The sequence below is a fragment of the Megalops cyprinoides genome, chromosome 25 (assembly GCF_013368585.1).
Source record: "Megalops cyprinoides isolate fMegCyp1 chromosome 25, fMegCyp1.pri, whole genome shotgun sequence".
Taxonomy (NCBI): Eukaryota; Metazoa; Chordata; class Actinopteri; order Elopiformes; family Megalopidae; genus Megalops; species Megalops cyprinoides.
Window position 1 is genome coordinate 13,576,216 of NC_050607.1, and position 20,855 is coordinate 13,597,070.

A 20,855-nucleotide genomic window follows, 5' to 3' on the forward strand; every position below is an offset into this window, starting at 1 on the left:
CTGTGAAAGCTCTCTCTCTTCCTGCTCCCCAGATCACCTCTGTCTGCAACTTCTTCACTTACATCCGCTACATCCACCAAGGGCTGGTCAAGCAGCAGGATGGTGAGCATCTGCAGGCTAACGTTCTCACAACGTTTCTATACCTCTGCGGCAGGCTTGTCACACCGATCCAGTTCCAGAGGAAACATTAAATTGATGTTATTTTTCAGATCGTGTCTGGCCTAGGCCTAGATTGAGGAATCTGTTTTTCGATCCACATTATTAAGGAAGCATTAAGGCGTGCCGACAGACCAGCAACTAGCAGCGTTGCAGGTTCTAATCGAAGACAGGAGCTGTTACACTCCAGCACACGGGGTTTGACTCTCGTCCCCAGTTAAAGTAGGCCAGCTGTGTATTTGGTTAATGTGTGTAAATCTAAGCAACACAGGCCGTGAATTAGGCAGCCTGACGATAAATTATGCATGAATAATGTAAAGCGCTGTAATGTGGCTTATGGCATGTAGAGTGTATTAGCGCCAAGCCAGCATTTCCAACAAGGCCTCTCCGTCAGCCCGAGGAAGATGGCAATCCACTTATTGACTCAGACCCAATATTTCAAGGTCAAATTGTTGCGGTTGGGGGGGGGGGGGGGGTTCCTGCTTTGATTGATGGTAACATGAAGCATGCTGCCCATACTTAGGGATATTCCACCCGGCGTCATGCATATCTGTGATTTACAGGGCCTTTCAGACCCCAGGTCTTAAACCGCTCAGCGTTACTTTAACATGCTAGTCCAAGGCCAGGGCTGCCATTTGATACTGCTAGTGCAATTCCCAGCATTGCAATTACACAGCTGCAATGAGGAAACTGTTTTTTTTGCTGTACTACCACTATAATTCACTGGGCAGTGTTTAAAGGACACTACAGAATGCTATGAACAACACTACAGAAAGTTTACTCACAGTACTGGGGGTCTCCGTGGAAGATGGAACCTGTACTTCATACCTGTAACCTCATAATCAGTATTCTCCGAGTCCATTGTGACACGAGCAGTCAGTTGCCATTGTATGCATGGAGCTAAACACTGATGGAAGTGATGTTTGCTAAAGCGATGAAGTCAAATGTTTAAGAACACTGAGAGATCGGTCACAAGTAAAGCACCAGGAAACCCAAAACCACCGCTGCTGGGTTTTCATATTTTCTGAGCAGCATGGATTTACACACACAAACCAGAGCACCCTGAACAGACACCGACAGCCATGACATGCCGCGCACTGAGCCCAAGGACTGTGATGTAACAACGCCATCTTCTGTTTCTTTCTTGTTTCCAGCGGAGCAGATGTTCTGGGAGGTGATGCAGCTGCGGAAGGAGATGTCGTACGCAAAGCTGGGGTACTACAGGGACGAGCTGTGAGCGGACGGGAGGCGTGTCTCCAGCTCCCATTGGACAAGGAACCTAGACGGACAGGGCATCACTCCGGCCACCCCGACCCGCCAGCCAGGCTGGCTCCTTATGCAGGCCCCGCCCCCCAGCCCTCCTCCCGTGCATCTCATTATGCAGGACGCACCCACCTTTCCGCCTCAATTTATTCTGACTGCAAACTGAAGTGCACACTGGGCTGTTTCCGGGTACCCTAAAATATACATTTCCACAAATATTTAAAAAGAGGATTTAATATGAACTTGCTGCTGAATTTGTTTTTTTGATTTAGTTATGAGCAAGAGAGGGTGAATGAGTTCTTTAAAAAAAAAAAAAAAGTTTGATCCTGTTTGCGTTTGTATTGTTTTTGGAAAAAAAAAAAATTTGTCAAGAAATGGTACATCTGAAGGAGAAGTAGGATCTGTTGTGATTTTAGACCACACCAATAATGTGTCCCTGGCTCTTTAGTTCTTAACCTTAACTGTAGTTAGCACTATGTGGCAGTAAAATTGTATGTGTAGGTATGATCTGTGCTGTATGTATGTTTGATTTCTGTACATTCATGTTTTCATTTCTGCACTCCAATCTTATAAAGCTTCCCTCACTTTATTTTAGTGCCTTTCTGGAACAAACTGAATAAAATTGGATACCTCTGGAATGCATGTGTAGTGAAGTGTGTGTAAAGCTGCTTCCTTTGAGCATGCTTCACAAAACTAGCTGGCCGCTTTCTTGAGATTGTCCCACAAATTGTTCTTACATCTGGGGAAAAAAGTAAAAAATGTCACTTCAGTGGTTGGTTTAAGTATGTTTTTTAATGTGGCTTGAAACTTGAGACTGGCTCTTTTACTTCAGGTTTTGGGTGGTTGACCTTTTCTCTTGACCCATGTTGACCCATGTAAGCTCTGCTTGCTAGCGTTAGTGGCGCTTGCCTAATTACCTTACAAGTGAGCTGCGGCCTGATTTGTGTAATCGAGCTCCTTTTCATCTGCCCAGAAGTGAGAAAGGAGCATGCTGCCACCAGAGTCACAGCACACAGCTAGTTATACTGTCAGATAGAAGTAATATGGAGTCTGTTTTTTCTGAGACCAAGTCCAGAAAGTTGTTCTGATCTGGAGAGATGCCTACATTAGTGGTGCTGTACCAGGCCACCCATCTTAGGCTTCAGCTCTGCAGTGCAGAACGGGGCATTTGCAACCCCACTTGAACGGCAGTCTGACCACAGGTATTGAAACCACAGTCCTGTCTGCCACAGTCTGTGCGTTATGGGGGTAAAAGGTTGTCCGTATTGAGTTTCTGTGGCAGTCAAATCCAGAGGTCATGGATTGAATCCAGATGCTCGGGGGGTTGAAAAAAAAAAAAAAACATGCTTCCTTCCAGGTGGGGACACATGCTGTGATAGCTGGGAGATTGCTGAGACATGAATATAAAAGATTATGGAAGCAGTCTCTGCTGCTGGTGCAGCGGATTTCCCATCTGCTGGGCCCCACTTCAGAACGCGACCCAGAACTGTCCTTCACGGCCAGAGCCTCCAGGACTTCTGGGTGATGAGTCTGAAGATGATGAGCGCAGTATTTTTAACTTTTTATCTTATGTGGCAGGGGAACAGGGGTCTGTATCACGCTGTGCTGTGCCCCTGCGTGAATAGCTCTGTAACTCCATAACCACAGAATCGTTGTATTAAGCGATATATTTCAAGGGAAGGACAAGACCTCTTCTGCTGTCATGGAGTCGTGAATAAAATGAAAGGCATCCATAACCTGCCCTCAGGGTTTTACTTATAGTGAATTCACTTTTATCATCCACCCCAAATCCTACTGCTGGCTCAACCTCTCCCCCGGCTGATTGACATTAGGGGAGGAGCGTTATGGATTGGATGGGCTGTGGACCTTCGGATCCCCCCGTCATGAGTGGAGTTTGTGCTGTGCGAGCTGGTCCAGCAGAAAGCCAGAGGTCAGTACTGTGCATCTTGCTTTAACAGCTTTTCCTCTGAGCCTCTTAGTTCTGCAGATGAGGAATTCTGGGGGAAGCTGGGCAGGTTTTCTCCGCAAGCCACAGCCAAACCTCAGAGCAGCTATTAAAACCCAGACAGTACTACAGCACACCACTCTTTCAACTGCTGGGCTTACATCTCTCACTTACAGCACAAAATGCTTCTCAGTGATAGTAAACAAATTCTTAATTTAGTTTCAGACTGACCAGTTTAAAAGTTGTAAATGTAAATCAAACTGGTATCAGAAAATCGCATTAAAATGAGAGTAGATTTTGATTTGCTTTTATCTAAAAAGCGCTAGGCTGGACCTCCTGAAATCGCACTTTGTTTATGTCATCTAGAACTTGACAGAGAAGTCATTATCTTGCTGGTGAGGCAGGTTTATAGACAAGAGAGAAGGTTGTTGTATATCTTTGGTGACAGAGTCCTATCTGCAAATGACCAGGCAGAGATAAGACCAGGCTTCTTTTGTGTGCATCCCAGAATTTACCAGGCAGTTTCCCGTATCGGTGTGCACACATTGTGAAGAATGCTTCCTTTATGGCCGTGTACAAGGACTTGTTACAAACACACACACACACACACACACACACACACACACACACACACACACACACACACACACACACAGGTGTGCGCCTGCGCAAGGTGTGCAGTTTTACCCACCTGAGACCAGGGGAGCAAAGTGCACCAGAGAAACAGAGACGTACAGCTGCTGGCGATTTACAGGGAGAAATATCTCAGGATTATTATTAATAAGAATCGCAGGCCTACACCTGGAATTCCATGGAGGATCGGACACTCGGGGAGTAATCACGAGGGATTACCGCAGGGATTATCGTTTGCGATTTCCTGCAAATGGATTACACCTGACTGACAGCCTGCGCTTGGCGAGGGAACATTCGACGGACCCACCCGAATCCACCTTGGCGAAACGGTACCACCTGCGCAATCTGCACCCCTGTCCTGAATCCTTTCCTTAATCACGGTGACAGGAAGGGGCCGGGAGGCACTTGTCCCCCCTAAGAGCTTGCGCTAATATCTCATTCACTTGCTGATGGATCCATTTGTTGCTATCCGGTCTAATTTTTAGCACCACAGTCAGTTCTAAAATGGAGGTATGATTGTCAGACTTGTCCCAGTGCTGCGTTTGAGGTGTAATTGATGAGTGATTTTTGTTTTATCATCTCCTAAGGGCCGATATATATCAAAATATTTGGAGAGAGGCCATAGCACACAGTATAGATTTCTACTTGTCATATACTCAAGAGAGCACATCCTACTTTGATACAGGCCCAACTTAATTTATTCATTCATAGTCACAAACAGTGATGAACTGATGGCCTTTTTTCTTAAGGAAACAAAGATTGTTTGTGTGGAAATGACAAAAATATAATACAGCATTATTGTTCTCTTTTTAATGCAGGTATCATTGTGACCATTATCATTATAAAAACTTGAGTCGTGATCAAGTTAGTTATCTGTTAGTTATCTCAACATAGTAACTTTATTTGTCTCCTTAGTTCGAGCACAAAGTTCTCTGGCTTTGGTCAACCTGCCATCTTGAATTTTTCCTGAAACATTTTCTGTTTCTCTTTCCCCTCTTCGGGGCTATGATTATATACAGACAAGCCTGGGCTACTGATCAGATTATTCCAGTTCATTATTTGCTTTGTCATACGAACACGTACTTATTGAACGATTAAATCTGTGAAGCGGATGTGTTATGAAGGAGCAGTGTTATTGATTTCCAGTGAACACCGCCTCATTTTTCTCTGAGAACGATTCCGGAACTCTTGCCTGGGTGTAAAGTAAACAGTTACACAATCTATACATGAGAGGAGAATGGACACTGTTCCACAGGCAGTAATTGGTATGGAATCACCTGAATGACAGACGCACAATTCTCATCAATGCGGATACCTTTCTTGTTCTTATAACCACTGCACAGAGTAGAACCATTGAACTTTAATGGACATTTTTTTCCAGGTACTTTGAGAGTGAATTCCATTGAAAATGTGATAAAAAGAGAAATGAACCCCTTTTAGCTATGTGGTCTGCACAGCAACTGCGCAATGAAAACCATTGAAAGTGGCCATGAAATAGGAGTAAGATAAAGGAGGACTATTACAGAGAGCAGCCTGCTTTATTCAGTGAAGGACAGGATTACAGATGCAGTGAAGACCAGATCTGAATCCAATTGGTCTATCAGAATGAACAGGATATCTTAACAAGCTCCTGTAAATCAAATCCATCAGCAAACGTTTTGCTTTTGTATCAAGAACGGCAGATCTCAATAGATCATTCTGATTCTCTTTTTATGATCACCTTTCGAAATCTTTAACATTATATTAAGATATAATATTGAGATTCCTCAGCCATCTGTAAATGTGCAAGCATTGAGCAGAGAACATCACCACTGGTTGTTTAAGGGGTTAAAATTTCAGTTTGGATTTTATCCTTGTGACAGTTGACTGACACAAAATGTTCTATAAGGCTGTTTGTTATCTCATAAAGTCATAAAAGGTATTGTGTTTTTTGCCTCTTTGGTACTGGTTTAGTCCGCATTTCAGAACACTTTCTTTAAAGCTATCTGGTCAAAAGTGTTGGTCTGCAGGTTACTGAAGCCTGGGCCTTGCCGAATGGTCTGTATCCAGTAACAGGTGTGTGTCACTGGCTGCAGGACACGGTGGAGCCCTCTGGCTCTGGAACAGCCACTGGAACAGGGCCGATGGATGTACTGGGGGAGAATGAGGCTCTGCAGCAATTTTTTGATGGTAAGACAAAAAATGAATTTTCCTTTGAAAGAACCCATTTTGTGCCCCCATTTGACAGCGAGTTATTATGTCAAAGAGTAGACAGTGTTACCAAATATTTCACACTGGACCTCACTAAAGAGACGTCAATTTACTGATTAAAAGTGCCATACAAAATGATGTTAAATATTCTGCTGTAGTATATACAATAATATGCTCACAAGTCGATCTGCTACCTAACGTAATTAGATTAGGGATAGGGCCTGGAGGAGCAGAATTGGAGGAGCAGAATTGCACTCAGCTGGACAATGACACAAAAATACAATGGATGCTGTGGCTCCAGTCACGGGAAAACAGTTTTGTAGTTTAGCTACTTCCTTAGTTATTTCATTACTTACTAAATTAGTTACTAGTTACTACTTCATGAAGTTCCAGTGCTGACCTTGAAAAGCGTTAGATTTGCTGGGTGCACGCGCGTCAGAGAGAAAGAGGACTCTGGTGGAGAGCAAAAAGCCACGGATGGAAGTGGAACTGTGAGATGGTGTAACAGAGGCAGGACAGTGTCTCCACCGAGCCGTGATCATTCCGGAACATTACCCGGGAAGGGGCTGTTGCAGGAGTCTCAGAGGGAAATGCTGAGAGGCCTGGAGTGGGAGTGCAGGATCAATAAACATGACGCACACGGCCGTCGGGGGGGGGGGGGCGTGGGGGGGTGGGGGGGCGGAGTCACCTCTCTCCATTGGCCCCTGCGTCTGAGTGCGCTCGAGGCGTTTTACTGCCTCCATCATCCTGTGAAATTGAGCATGTGATGATGGATGTTAGCTGTGCTGTAGCTTCAGGATATCGCCCCGTATATGCATCTACAGTATCAACACATGCAATTGAGTTACAGTATGTCAACAATGTAGCAACGAGTCAAAATATTAATGGCCGTTCCTTTCAAGCTGTGGGTGGAATGATTACCTTACTTGAACAAAAGTTTGAAAGAATGTCATTCTTTGGAAAGTAATCATAACCCATCATGATCAATGTTGTATTGCTGTAAAAAGGGGTCCATAAGACTTCAATGACCACTTTTGCAATATATTTCCAGTATGTCTCCTATTAATGGATAGGATTAATGTATGCCATCTAGTCACATTAATAGGGTCAGCAGGGACAAATTAAAGCAAAATAACATATGCTAAAAAACTCAAACCCTTGGTGTCTTCAGGACAATAATTGTGCAGTGTCTGTAGTGTCTTGCCTACAGTCCGATCTCCCTGCGATATTCACAACCATCCAGACCTCTCACCACATATATCATGAAAACACTTCCTGTGCTGTCAGGAGGTGACATAAACATTCATGTAAAATATGGCAAGTAACAGTAGAATGGGCCTCCATTAATACAGGCCCAGATGGAGGTAAGGGCCATAAACTCTGCCTGAGCGGCAAAACTAACAGACAGTTTCCATGAAAACAATCTGCAGTCACATGGGGAGGGGACGTTTAATCTTAAGGCCATTGAGACAGATGCCTGGAGACACCTCCCATCTGGCACACAGCGGGCCTCTCACCATTAGCTGCCAGTCCCCTATTTCTAAAATTCACTTTCATAGCCTTTGTTTCATATCAGTTCCTTTCTACCTTCCTCTCTATCTGAGAAAAGTGGCCAATGAGAACATTTGATCCCATGAGCCACCACAGTGGTACAGTTGGGCAGAAAGCCGTTTGGTTGGTTTTGAAAAGACAATAATATACCTGATACACACATGATATGGGTGTTGTATGCAAGTGTATGTACTGATTTGGTAAGATAGTATGATTTCAGGAACCATATGTGGATGAACTCACTTACTTTGAGGGTTAGGTATAACATTGAGTTTAAGATTTTTTCAATCAGATCATGTCTTTAGCTATTAAAACAAAAGAGCTTTTAAGAATGGAAGCTGTACCCTGCTATTGTAGAGGTAATTAGTAATACATTCCATTTTTTGGTGAAGTTACCCTTCAGAGGATCTGCGAGCATTTTCAAATAAAATACATCCCTATCAAGCACTGATTACTAAGGCATGGAACCACAAGATGTGGCCTAATAATACTCAGGCTTCAGCTTGGACTGAGAGAGAGCGCTGATTGTCCAAGCTGTTTGCTGATGGCACGGGCTCACTCTTGTCTTGCAGCTCTTGCAACTGATGAGTTGGAGGCAGGTGTTACCAGTGGCCCTGTTATCACATACAGAAGTGTCGCTCAGGCTATTGGCTGACCCCTTCGCTGGTGCCCTTTTTTGGCCCAGATAAAAGAAATGGAATTTCCCTTGCCTTATCTGGCAGGAGGGTAATGGCTGACCCCTAGACTGTGCGCATGCTGATATCACTGCTGCTGCTCTGCTTCTCTGTGGAACTTCACCCTTCCCTGGGCACCTCTGACAGACGTAGAGATAGGCTACAGAGTGACTCTGGGTACTTTCTGCCTCCCCTGCAGCTGACCTTGGATCAGGCTGAGACAAACCGTAATTGTAATCCCAATGATTGTGTGAATGGCTTAAACTGTTCCAGGCTCAGTGCTTGGTCAAAGAATCCATCTGAGATGGGAGTGGGAATGAAGGCTGTCTTTGTCTGCTCCAGGCCAGGATGTCACAGGGATACTGGAGCCAGAGGGGGTGGACACCAGCATGCTGGAGCAGTACCTCAGCAATGACATGGACCCCAGCACCTTGTGAGTGTCCAGTCACCCCTTCACACCTCTCAGACACAGCCACACCCACTGCAGAATACAGCTCTCCCTCAGAGACAGCCCCCCCCCCCCCCCCCCATGCTCAAACACACCCCTGCCCTGAAAAACAGCCCCACCCTCCAGGAACAGTCCAACTCACTGCACTAATATAGCCTTGCCCACCTCTCTCCCACTGACAGAACTCCACTACTGTAAAAATCCAGTTCAATTATTGCTGTTTCTGTCAGTAAAAGATGATCGATTTATGACAGACATTGGTCTTTGGAACAACTCCAAGTTTCTTAATGTGCTGGCATGAGTCCACATCAGTCTATATCGACAAAGCGGGTCAGCCTGGAGCTTATGGTTCATCTTACATAATGTTTAATAACTGTAGCTCATATAGACCTGAGATATGGATTCCCACTGTGTAAGATGCAGGTTCAGGAGTTATTCACCAAAAGGCAACAACACTATCAAACATGATAAAATAGATGTCATTTGGAATGTCATTAAGGATTCAGATTCAGTTCAAGAGTCAGTTGTGTGAATTGATTTTAATATATACACACTCCTAAGCATTTATTGGGGAGGGCAAACTTGAAAAGGAAATAAACATTTGTAAGTGGTTTAATGACTAAGAGATTAATCCTTTTGGCTGTCTAATGGGTTTAGGGAGGGTTCTGCAGTACCTCAGTGTAATTTAGTACCTCCTGCCTCTTCCAGCATGTTACCAGAGTCGCCCCCAGATTCTGGATCAGAACCTTGTTCCCCTCCTCAAGTTCCAGGTGAGATCCACCTTTCAACTCCTCTCCTTATCCTAATAATAAAAATGAAGATATTGTTTATTCATAATTTCCCATTTGAGGTGAATGTGTTATATATAGTTAAAGTATGGTTATACCACATGTTTTATGTGACCTCCATATCCATTCATAAGAGCTTCATGGATGAATGATAGCTTATGTATTGTGCGCTACAACGTTGCAACCCAAACCTTAAACCCACACTTTTCCTAAGTCCCACACTTATTCCTATAAATCTACCCAAATGTGTTGCCAATGGCATAAAATGTTTCCTTGGTTGTTATAATATATTCACAAAGTGCTATTGACTTTGTGCTGCGAAGTTGTGCGTTAGAATTGTACCCCGATGTGGTCTGAATGAATTCTGTTCTTACAGATGACTCCACTATGCAGGCAGATCAGGTGCCATTTTCCCCTGCAGTGCCCCCTACAGTCCCATCCTGCCGGTTTAAAGAGAGGTCCCTGGGACCCCCGGCCTGCCCACCCCAGCACCTCAGTTACACGGGTGTGGCAAACAAAAACACCTGCATGAACGCCAGCGCTCCCCCAACGCCATGCATGCTAGCCTCCCCTCACCACCCACACTATCTGAGCCCAGAAAACTGCCAGGCAAACGCTTCCCCTTCGCCTCCCATTCACAGCCTCCCCCAGCACCCTCAGTACACATGTCCCACTAGCTCCTACCTCCACACACACACGCCCCCCGTTCACGACCCCCCACTGCCCCCTGTCTGCATGGGTCCAGTCAACAGCTCCATCAAGACTACTGCACCCACGGCACCCTCCTGCCTTCAGCAAGGTTTGCCAGGATACCCAGACCCGAGATACCCTTACCTGCCTCCCACACCCAGCCAGCAGACAGGGTGAGGACCAGCACTATGTTATTGTAACCCTGACCTGCCCCATTCCCATGTGACATTTGCTTACGTTTAATGAGTGATGTGTTAAGTAGACTGGTTCCTATTGGTAGGTTAGCTATGATGTGCTTCATCAGTAGGGAAACTGTTCTGTAACTGTGCCTGTTCCTTGTTCTCTAGGTCTGTGTTATCTAACACCAAGAAGAGGCGCCGGTCTGAATCTTTTGAGGGGGCCCCAGACCCCTGTCTGTGGGGCAACCCAGCCCAGACAAGGTGTTCATTAGTAAGAGGTAAGAGTAAGTAAGAGGCTGCTGCTTAAATAGTAAATAGTAAATAGTAACAGCCATATGGCTACAAATGTCTCTGAACACCATCAGTCTCATTAATATGGAGTGAAGACCTTTAGATGTACCTCTGCCCTTTATATTAGGGGAGAGTCACCCTGACCCTCAAAAAACATGGTTACTGCTCTATCTCAATGGTTACTGCTCGTAATAAATTGTGAAGTCCTCCTTCCATGAGGAATAGGAATGACCGTTAGCCAAGGTCAGAATCAGTTACTTATTTAACAGCGCCAATAAAACCGCAGTGGGTCCAACCCCCCCACCAGAGCTTCAATCGATCAGTCTTCCTGGCGTCTCGGCCCTAATGTGCGAATACTGCGCGGCTTTATGACTTTAAAATGAGGGAATAAAGTACACCTGGCCACGATCCAGGAAGGTCTCTTGATATTATACTCTATAGTGATTGGCTGCGGGTAATCAATGATTAACGGGCCAGTCCCCTAAATGTGTGCCTTGTTTCAGTGGGACCGGAGTGTGGCGGTGGGGGTGGCATGGGCGACGCCCTCAATTATGACAGTGACGGGCAGAATGGGAATTCCGGACAAGGGGCCTGTCAGATGTTGGCGTGGGACCGTTACCAGCCTGGCCAGTGGAGCCCACTATACAACAGCAGCTATGAAACCCTGTGAGTGGAAATCTACTAAAGCTCCCATTGCTCTCCACTGAGCTCCTTCGTTCTAACACATGGATCTCACATATCATCACTACTGTGTGTATCTGTCTAACAGATGCCCTTATCTGAGGACCACTCACCTGTCTCACATCACAATACTGTGTCCCTTTTCACAGCTTTAAATTTACAGAAGCAATTCAAGTACTTTGCTCAAGAGCACAAGGGCAGTTCACCTCCGGGGAACTCAACCTGTAGCCTTTGCAGGCAGCTCCTCCAAATGGGGAAGTTGGCATTGACTTTGTGCGAGGACATGATAACACAAATAATAATTGACAAAAGCACCGTTTTATGGAGTTTGTGGATAAATTTGTGACCAAGAAGGCTGGTCCTTTCCTGGTATTTCCCTCAGGTGTTGATATGCAGTGGAAACAGCTCCTTATTCTACATTTATCCTACATTTAAATTACTTTTGGTCATTTAGCAGATGCTCTTACCCAGAGGGAATGGTAAAAGTGCATACAAAAAGGTTAGGCTTAGAGTAGTAGTAGTAGCAGTAGTAGTTCTGTTTTAACCACAAGTCCAATTGTTTTTGTGCTTTTTGCGTCCTTTTTAGTCCAGCTCCCGGTTACCACGTCGACACAGACAAGGGCTTCAACTACTCCACCACTGATGAGACCTTTGTGTGTCAGAAAAAGAACCACTTCCAGGTCACAGTTCACATAGGGATGGCGGGAAACCCCAGATATGTCAAAACACCATCAGGGCCCAAACCCATTGAGAGCTTTCACCTGAAAGTCTTTGGCGTCAAGGTGGGAATGTTTTCTATCATTGCAGGGATAGATGAAATGAAACAGTCTGACAATTTCTTTACATCTCACTTAGGTGTTCAGTCTGGTAAATCCAGAGCAGTCTCTTCAGAAGATTTTACAGCTGCAATGACTAGATTAGAACTATAATCCACTATGAAAGCTGCAATGTCACAGAGTCTTTCCACTGTCATGAAATCAAATATACATCCTTACTTCAACAGAATAATGTATACTCTAAGCTCGTAAACTCTTTTACTTCTCTCCTCTGTGTAGCTTGAGGCCCAGACCCATCTGATCACAATAGAGCAGTCCCAGTCTGACCGTAGCAAGAAGCCTTTTCTGCCTGTGAAGTGAGTTTCCAGCATTACTGTGATCCAGTGTGTCAAAGCTGGCCTGAGATGGAAAGGTTCATTAACCAAGGGATTAACATGTCACCCCTCAGGGTTAGTCTTCCCGGGGATAAGACTACCAAGGTGACGATAGGACGACTGCACTTCAGTGAGACCACAGCCAACAACATGAGGAAGAAAGGCAAGCCCAACCCAGACCAGAGGTGACTGACGGTTCACATGTGCACTTGCACTCACAGTGACATATACACACACACACACACACACACACACACACACACACACACTCACACTGGCTGTGTGAACAAGAACAGATCTCTAATCAGACCATCTGTACTGGAACCCTTTGATTTATATATAAACATGTTATGCCCTTTTACAGCAAAGTTCCTGGAGTGCACGTAAAATACATATTATTATTATGGAGGGAAAGATCAACATATATACTTGTGTATATTTAACATATAAATAACGTCAGTGTGTGTTTAACAAATCAAGAACTTTGTTCAGTTGGAGTTAAAGGGTCCTATATGGTGCTGTTGTGATATGTCAAGTTATCACATCTTTGTGTTATACGTATATATGTTTGTCAGGTGTGGCATGTTTCAAAAAGCAGTTTCAAGTGTTATTGTAGAATAAAAAAGACATTGCAAAGAGCATTCCCCATACAAAAACAATATATCAAATAAATATTTATATTACCTATGCCTTTATTTATATTTATCTATATCTGGAGTATATGTAAATTATTACAATTTTGGTATATTGCATTATATTTCCGCTTTGTATTAATAGATTTAAATCTACAAATATATTCTTGGACTGAACAACATATTTTTAAATATTAAAATAAATTTAATGTTACCATGGGTCTTGTGTTAATAACTTGTCTTGGACAAAATCATTGGTTCTGTGACTGGGATTGATAGTGCTGGTGTTGACAGGTACTTCATGCTGGTGGTGGGGCTCTATGCCTCTGTGAAGGAAGACTGTTTCCTGCTGGTGGCACATGTGTCTGAGAGGATCATTGTCAGGGTGAGTGACTGCAATCCACCCACAATTCCCCAGTCAGGTTTACTCCTATCCCACAATGCACTAAAATATTTTCATTAACATTTTCATAACGGTCCATGAGCATTACAGCGGCAACATTGTGAGAGCATTGTGTGCTTGTACGTATAATAGTTGACATTGTTGCTCATTCTCTCTGTTTAATGTAAGGGGACAAATGCTGAACTGAGAGCAAAGAAATCTATAGTTAATTACATACCTTTTAGCAGATAGTTTAACAATCAACAATGGAGCTCCCAATGTCGCTGCACAACATTGATTATAAAATTATTGAATTAGCACTCTCTAGCAATAAACTGAAATGCCCTGACAACTGATACAGCACAGTGGGCAGTTAATTTGTTGTCTGGAGATTGAGCCTTATGTGTTCTTGTGTCGCACGGCCAGGCATCGAACCCGGGCCAGTTTGAGAACGACAGCGAGGTGTTGTGGCAGCGGGGACAGGCTGGTGACACGGCGGTGTGCCACGGGAGAGTGGGCATCAACACAGACGCCCCCGATGAGGCCTTGGTGGTCTGTGGCAACGCCAAGGTCATGGGCACGGTCATGCACCCATCTGACATGCGGGCAAAGCAGAACATCCAGGAGGTGGGTGCCCGGAATGAGCACCACCTGTCAGCCTGAGCGCAGGTGTTGCAGCCATTCCAATGCAAGCTCAAAGGGATCAAAATGTGCAGAGTCTCCTTTAATTCCTCAGGTGGACTCAACAGAGCAGCTGAAAAGAATAGCACAGATGAGGATCGTGGAGTACGACTACAAGCCTGAGTTTGCTGAGAAAATGGGGATCGATCAGGTCCACGAAACAGGTGCACAAGGCTGAAGTGTTCACTCACTCACAGTGACTGTAAAGCCCTGTTGCAGAGAAGGTCCAGCCATTTGTGGCTTTATTTCATCTTTTTTCCTCTGTCAGTTTTGGCTCCATTGGTTCCTCCCAACCCTCAATATCATCAGCAGATGTGTGTGAGTTAGGGGTGTGTCTGTGTAGCTGATTCAGGGGGGAGTGAGGCCATGTTTGATTCAGGGACGTGCTTGTGCATGTGTACCTGATTCAGGGGTGCGTTTGTGTGCCTGATCTAGGGATGTGTGCACCCCCAGAATTCAGCGTATGTGAACATTATTATGCATTGTTACCTGTCTCAGGGGTCATCGCCCAGGAGGTAAAGGAGCTGCTGCCTTCCGCTGTGAAGGAGGTGGGAGACGTCACCTGCGCAGACGGAGAGAAAATCAAGAACTTCCTCATGGTGGACAAAGTGAGGAGCTCAAAGCAAGAGGAAACACACAATGCCATAGTCAAGGACCACATATAGAGCTTCATCATATGTTTAAATACATTGGCTGGTGTGGAGACTCACGCTTCGTCCATCCACTATATAGCACGCACTAATAAATTGTGAAGTATCCTGCACAGTCTTTTCAGTTCACCACATTTAAGATCACAGGACAAATGTCAATCCTCTTTAACTGTCATTCCATCAATCACCTACAAAGAACAGAGCCAATAGTAAGATTACTTACACCGTTAAGATTTGGTACACGGTTTTGAACACGAAACCATACTTTTCAAGACGCTCTGCTTTGTTAATGGGTCTCCCCATGAAATCCCTGATTCCACACGTTTTTAAAATGTAACTGTGACTGCAGTAGCACCCCCTGTGTGTTTGGACATTCCCAGGACCAGATCTTCATGGAGAATGTGGGGGCAGTTAAACAGCTTTGCAAGCTGACAGACAACCTGGAGACCCGCATCCAGGAGCTGGAGGGGTGGAACACCCGGCTAGCCAAGCTCAAGAGCACAGGCAGCCTGCGCTCCAACCACATCGCCAGCATGCACAGGTACGCCATCACCACAAGGGGGAGCCACACATTACAGCCATAAGGCATTCTCTGGCTGGAAAAAAAAACTGAGCTGCACTTGATGTTTGGACTTGCAAATTGAGGAGGAGAGGGGGGGTTTCAGCTACGCATGAAGCTCTCTGTTCACAGTCTGTTCAGTGCTAATGTTATTCTATCCCACATGACGGAAGTGATTCCCATTTCTCAACTTAATCAGCTCGGAGGCTGAAATCTCTCGCTTTCATTCTATTGTGCTGTATAAAATGCAAATAAACATTTCCTCTTTCACTCGTGCACTCTTTCTTTTACTAATTTCTGTCAGTAAACAGGTAGAGTTCACAATATTAACCTTGTTCAAGGATGACCAATGTACCTTTGAAATGTATTTGTTGTCAACCTTGACAGTGATTTCTCTGTGAATCAGCTTTCTCTGTGCTGTCATTATGCTGATAGGATGTTGTGAAACAGCCTTATTAGAGCCTCCCTGTCACTGACATTTCTGTGTTGTGTGTATTCTGCAATAAATAAGACAGCTGATCTAAGGATTAGATTGCAATTTTCAAAACAAAAGCATACATATTTAAACACATCCTGAAGGCATTTGAATGTATTTTGCTTGAAGATTTTGTGTGCCTATGTGAATCTGAGTGTTTCCCATGTGACTGTGAATATTCCTTATATCATCTGAGTGAGTGATGTCAGTTACATTTTACACTACCCAGGTGTCAGAATAGCACAGAAAATGGATTCATGGTGCACAGCAGCTGAACAAATCAATTTGTCAATCAATCGGTGCATGAATTTACGTTTATTTCCCAGGAAAGGCAAGAAAAATGACACCGGCCCACCCCCTCAGAAGCCAGCCCCAAACCAGCCCCCCAGAGTGAGTGCAAACAAACACAGAACAGAAAACACACCTGTGTATTACACCTGGAGATCTCCGATCGAATTTCACCTCACCTGCTCCTTTGTCTTCTCTTGCAGGGATACTTATGCCAGAAGTACAGTCACTGCTTAGGTCATAAAGTATTCAAGGCCAGCATCATCATGCTCGTGGCAACGATGGGCATCTGGTGAGACTCATTTTCCCTCATTACATGCATGAAAATGAACTGGGTGACGTGTCCGCGTATTCTGTGGCTCAGCACCAGGAAGTGTAACATTTGCTGCAGTAAGAACAAGCAGAGCATTTGTTTGTTAAGCTGCATCACATATATGAATTGTAATATGCCTGGCTTTGTAGGTGTTTTCTAAGCTGGTGATTACACGTTAGCTGTCCTTGGCAATGCAGTTTATGGCGTAATAGAAGTGATGAGGGTGACAAAATGTGGTCAAAGGACTAAACACATATGACTCGTTTCTCAGTATCTGTCGGGACCCTGACCTTCACCAGAACCTTTTAGGAAGTCTCATCAGTCCTCTACACATTCAAAGACAAGCATTGTGCTCGGGGGGTCACAGATGGTTGTTTGACTGGAGTTGAACTGTGGGCTGAGCTGTACCGGTCTTTTTGTGGTGGTATTGTTATTTATTTTGTAAAAAGGACAGCAGATATTCGCCTACACAGGAGGCAGATTTATTTCAAAATGAGGGGGTACATCAGCGTGTATTTTTGGTCACATGGGTAGCGGGTCTGTGAGTGAATCTGATGTGAAGATTGCAGCCTGGTCTTTGTTTATGTCCTGCAGGGATGTAGATATTATTGGAATGACATTGATGTCATTCCTGTAATGCAGTCATTGCAGAGACGACCATGCTGTCTGTCCTGTTCCTCTCTCACTGTCTCTGTCTCCCTCAGTGTCATCTCCATCACTGCCCTCTACATGCTCACCCTGAAGGAGGACCTGGAGACCTCAGATGGGAACAGGTGCACAGTAGTTACGGGCTTTTTAACTAGAATTTTGCCAATTTGTGACCTGGGTGGGGCACTGCACCCATGGTATATTGCTTCAGGAAAACACCATCTGTGTAATTATGTCCTCTGTCCTTTGTGGAGTCTTTTTTCATAACAGATTTTTTATTTGTTTTGCATTAACAGCTCGCATGTGCTCCCCCTCAAGACCACCACAGCTCAGCCCACCCTCTCAACCCCCACAGGTATGCCTCGTCCTGTTCCTCCACATTTAGCTAAGCATTTACTGGGGAGGTGGTCTCACTCAAACACCTGAGGATGTGTGATATCAGGATTTTATTCGTGGTAGGGTTTGCAAGCTTTGGGCTTGCATACTGCCTCAGTATCACTAATCACTAACACCACTACTAAGGAGATAAGTAGAATGAGTGGCCCGTGACTCTGTGTGTCCTCTGATTGGTGGCCTGTGACTCTGTGTATGTGTGTCCTCTGATTGGTAGCCTGTGACTCTGTGTCTGTGTGTCCTCTGGGTAGTGGCCCCCTCCTCGACCCCGGAGCCCTGGCCCCCTGATGTAGATTTCTGTAACCTCCTGTACTGTGAGGAGGTGTACTGCTGTCCGTCTGACCCTGGCAACCACAGCGACCTCCCGACCATGGCAACTCCCTCCTTCCCCACTGACCATCCGCATGCAGGCAAGCCGTCATTCTCCTGACAGCCACTTTCTCTTTACTGCTCTGTGGTGTCATTCTCTGAACTCATGTGCACTTGAGGTAATCTTTTCCAATATTCTAATATTTCAGAACCTGTTCCTACTCCAGGAAATACTGAATTGCGATATTTGACTGCTGTCTTTGAAGTTATATTTCATGTTGTTGTTCTTATCTCCGCAGCTGACAAGATAGAAAAGCTGTATGAAAAACTCAAAAGTGCCAAAGACTGTAAGTTTTGATGTTGACTAATAGATTACCATGCATCTTTGATTGATTTTTACGTATAAAATGTTCAAAATCCATTAAGGTTAACAATTCTTTTGTTTGTGTTTTGTTTTTTTTTTATAAACAGGGACAAATACAACTGTCCAATCCATTTTCATTAAGGAGAATCAGCAGATCATTGACCAGCGGTACTGTGTGCAGGGGAATTGTGGGTAAGCTGCTATTCAGACAGTCCCCACTTTACTTCATAAACATTGATCCAGACTCTCATTCAGCCAGACCCATGTGAAATTAAGGTCTGATCACTTGGCAAAACTGCCCACACTAAAGTGGTTGGTGGAGACACATTTACTCCCTGAGAAGTAAAATTATGTAAACGAAAGAGGAAAATGTAAAGTGGATTAAAAGTAAAGAAATGTTAAAAAAAGGCAGCATATATTTTACACAATGCTTTCAGGTCACCTTGATTAGTCTTTACAGCTCTCTCTAAATGTAATTACAAAGAACAACCAGGAGGTGGCAGCACAATGTAATATCTGTAGCAATGGGGCTTCTGAGGTGTCCAATGCCTCAAACGGGAAAAAGTGGATGAACACTTTAAACCTGATTTGAAAGATGTAAATGCCTCAGGTGTTTTCTATAAGACATCTTTGTTATGGACACAGATGCATATTTCAATGTGGCGCATGAATAGTTTACTCCGCTGTTGGCTCAGCTTCCTGTAGGGGCCCAACTGAAAAACAGAATCAAAGTACCTGAGCTACCTGAAGGACCAGACCGGAGAAACACTGTGTTAATGTAACAGCGTATGATCTGCCCGTTACTGGCCCGTACTCCGCTTCGTTGCGAACTCACCTCCCCTCCATGTCGTCTCGTAGGCCTGGAAACTACAGCTACACCATCCCCGTCAGCAAGTTTGTGCCCGTCAACATGAGGGTGACCGTCCAGATGAAGTGAGTGGACAGGGAGGGTGACAGGCCACTTTGTTTTCCACTTGAATAATTCAGCGGGACTTGGCTGCGCGGGACAGCGGCGACAGAGTGGCATTGAGGGGAGCGCAGGGAAACTGGTGTTGGGGGGGGGGGGGGGTGCTTGGCAGGACATCTTGCTCCTGGTCCTGAGGGATTTCTGGCACTCAGGTGCCCCTGCCTCAGTTAAAACCGGACCCTTCAGATGAGCTGGCAGTGGGCGCTGCCCCAGTTTAGGCAGGAAGCACATAACAGGAGAGCCCTGAATCTCTAGCTTGATTCTGCATGCTGTGAATGTAATGCTTACGCTGAATAGCACCTGATATATCAGTATATAATCTGAGACATTTCACACAGCAAGGCTTGTAATTACACAGATAAAATATCCTCATTGCCATCATCATGGGTTAATAATGTATACTGGACTTCCCCACAGGGAGAAAACACATGCTTGGCATTAAACCTACTTAAGTGTTTACATTTACATCATCCTTTAACATGCAAAGACATGATTTGCAGTTGATATGAATCAAATACAATCTGGTGATGCTATAAAGACGTTCAATCACACTACACCTATGAAACTGACTGGGAAACCCTTACATCCGACCACAGCACAAAGGGTGCTGTGTCTGTTCCCAAACCTGACCACTAGGTGTCTCCTCCAACAGCACCACAGAGCTGCTGGTGATTCTTCAGTGCCATGCTGAGGAGGCCTTCGTCTGCTCTGCCCTGATGGACTACACCAGTGAAGATGTGCATGCCTTGAGCAACACACAGGTACAATATCTGGTGTAGACACCTTCTGGCCTCAGCAACCGATCCTGAATCAATTTTAGACAAAGTGGCGTGGTTTAGGATTTGGGTTGGGCAAGCTGAACTAAGATGTCTGATCTTTTGTTGAGGGCAAAAGTGCCCACTGCTTCATATACACAAGAAAGGGCAGGCACAGGGAAGACAAACACCTACAGAAGACTGATTCAGGATCTGCTAGCCCAATTTTAACATGAACATTGATCATGTTGTGCAAAAGGCTACCACTGATCCCAGAAGCTACCTTTCTACAAGCTGCAGAGGGTCTGTACAGGGAGAGGCAATTGCTCACAGATCTCCCAGACCACTCAATGCATGTCTCAGCTGTGGTAGTCAGTGCGGCGGAGCATGTTCAGGTGACACCACGGTCGGGCCAGGCTAGTCACGACTCAGGAAGAGAGCGCTTACATTATCGACCACATTGGCTGAAGCGTGAGCCGTCTGTCTGCCCCACAGCTTAAACGGCCTGGCAGATCAGTGCAGTGGCAGCTCGCGCTGTTTCAGGAGTGAGCACTGACCGTGCAGACGTCTGTCAAAGGGAGGCAAAGCGAGCGGCCGGGAGCTAGTTAGCCTCGGAAGAACGGTCTCAGGACGAAGGAGCTTTAGTCAGGGGCTCTGGCCTTAATGCTGCAGTGCTGCCTAAACTGCCTGTATTCATTCTGCATGACCAGCTGGGGTCCTTAGACAGACCTGAACCATTACAAGACAGCAAAGTTCACAAGATTTAAAAAAGAGGGTATAACAGTGTAAGCATATAAGTT

General features: G+C 45.0%; 2 protein-coding genes across 6 annotated transcripts in view; both read left to right on the forward strand.

Annotated features, from left to right (window-relative positions):
• LOC118771832 (RAB3A interacting protein (rabin3)) overlaps positions 1 to 2,111 on the forward strand; it is a 32,258-nt gene extending 30,147 nt beyond the window's left edge. For 2 of the 5 annotated variants that reach the window (XM_036519923.1, XM_036519921.1), the window contains 2 exons: positions 33 to 102; positions 1,311 to 2,111. In XM_036519923.1, the coding sequence (XP_036375816.1) occupies positions 33 to 102; positions 1,311 to 1,393 (153 nt within the window). In that variant the 3' untranslated portion in view covers positions 1,394 to 2,111. The remainder of the gene's footprint in view (positions 1 to 32; positions 103 to 1,310) is intronic. The other 3 variants (XM_036519919.1, XM_036519920.1, XM_036519922.1) reach the window with 2 other exon arrangements.
• A 2,185-nt stretch (positions 2,112 to 4,296) lies between these two features.
• LOC118771716 (myelin regulatory factor-like protein) overlaps positions 4,297 to 20,855 on the forward strand; it is a 17,914-nt gene continuing 1,355 nt past the window's right edge. The window contains exons 1-25 of the mRNA XM_036519722.1: positions 4,297 to 4,326; positions 6,073 to 6,166; positions 8,755 to 8,845; positions 9,569 to 9,630; positions 10,025 to 10,153; positions 10,394 to 10,511; positions 10,686 to 10,795; positions 11,312 to 11,474; positions 12,076 to 12,271; positions 12,545 to 12,621; positions 12,714 to 12,824; positions 13,566 to 13,656; positions 14,080 to 14,280; positions 14,390 to 14,498; positions 14,833 to 14,942; positions 15,365 to 15,525; positions 16,345 to 16,408; positions 16,510 to 16,598; positions 17,324 to 17,392; positions 17,564 to 17,622; positions 17,912 to 18,070; positions 18,269 to 18,316; positions 18,441 to 18,525; positions 19,192 to 19,266; positions 19,953 to 20,061. Coding sequence (XP_036375615.1) covers positions 6,121 to 6,166; positions 8,755 to 8,845; positions 9,569 to 9,630; positions 10,025 to 10,153; positions 10,394 to 10,511; positions 10,686 to 10,795; positions 11,312 to 11,474; positions 12,076 to 12,271; positions 12,545 to 12,621; positions 12,714 to 12,824; positions 13,566 to 13,656; positions 14,080 to 14,280; positions 14,390 to 14,498; positions 14,833 to 14,942; positions 15,365 to 15,525; positions 16,345 to 16,408; positions 16,510 to 16,598; positions 17,324 to 17,392; positions 17,564 to 17,622; positions 17,912 to 18,070; positions 18,269 to 18,316; positions 18,441 to 18,525; positions 19,192 to 19,266; positions 19,953 to 20,061 — 2,532 coding nt within the window. The 5' untranslated portion in view covers positions 4,297 to 4,326; positions 6,073 to 6,120. The remainder of the gene's footprint in view (positions 4,327 to 6,072; positions 6,167 to 8,754; positions 8,846 to 9,568; positions 9,631 to 10,024; positions 10,154 to 10,393; positions 10,512 to 10,685; positions 10,796 to 11,311; positions 11,475 to 12,075; positions 12,272 to 12,544; positions 12,622 to 12,713; positions 12,825 to 13,565; positions 13,657 to 14,079; positions 14,281 to 14,389; positions 14,499 to 14,832; positions 14,943 to 15,364; positions 15,526 to 16,344; positions 16,409 to 16,509; positions 16,599 to 17,323; positions 17,393 to 17,563; positions 17,623 to 17,911; positions 18,071 to 18,268; positions 18,317 to 18,440; positions 18,526 to 19,191; positions 19,267 to 19,952; positions 20,062 to 20,855) is intronic.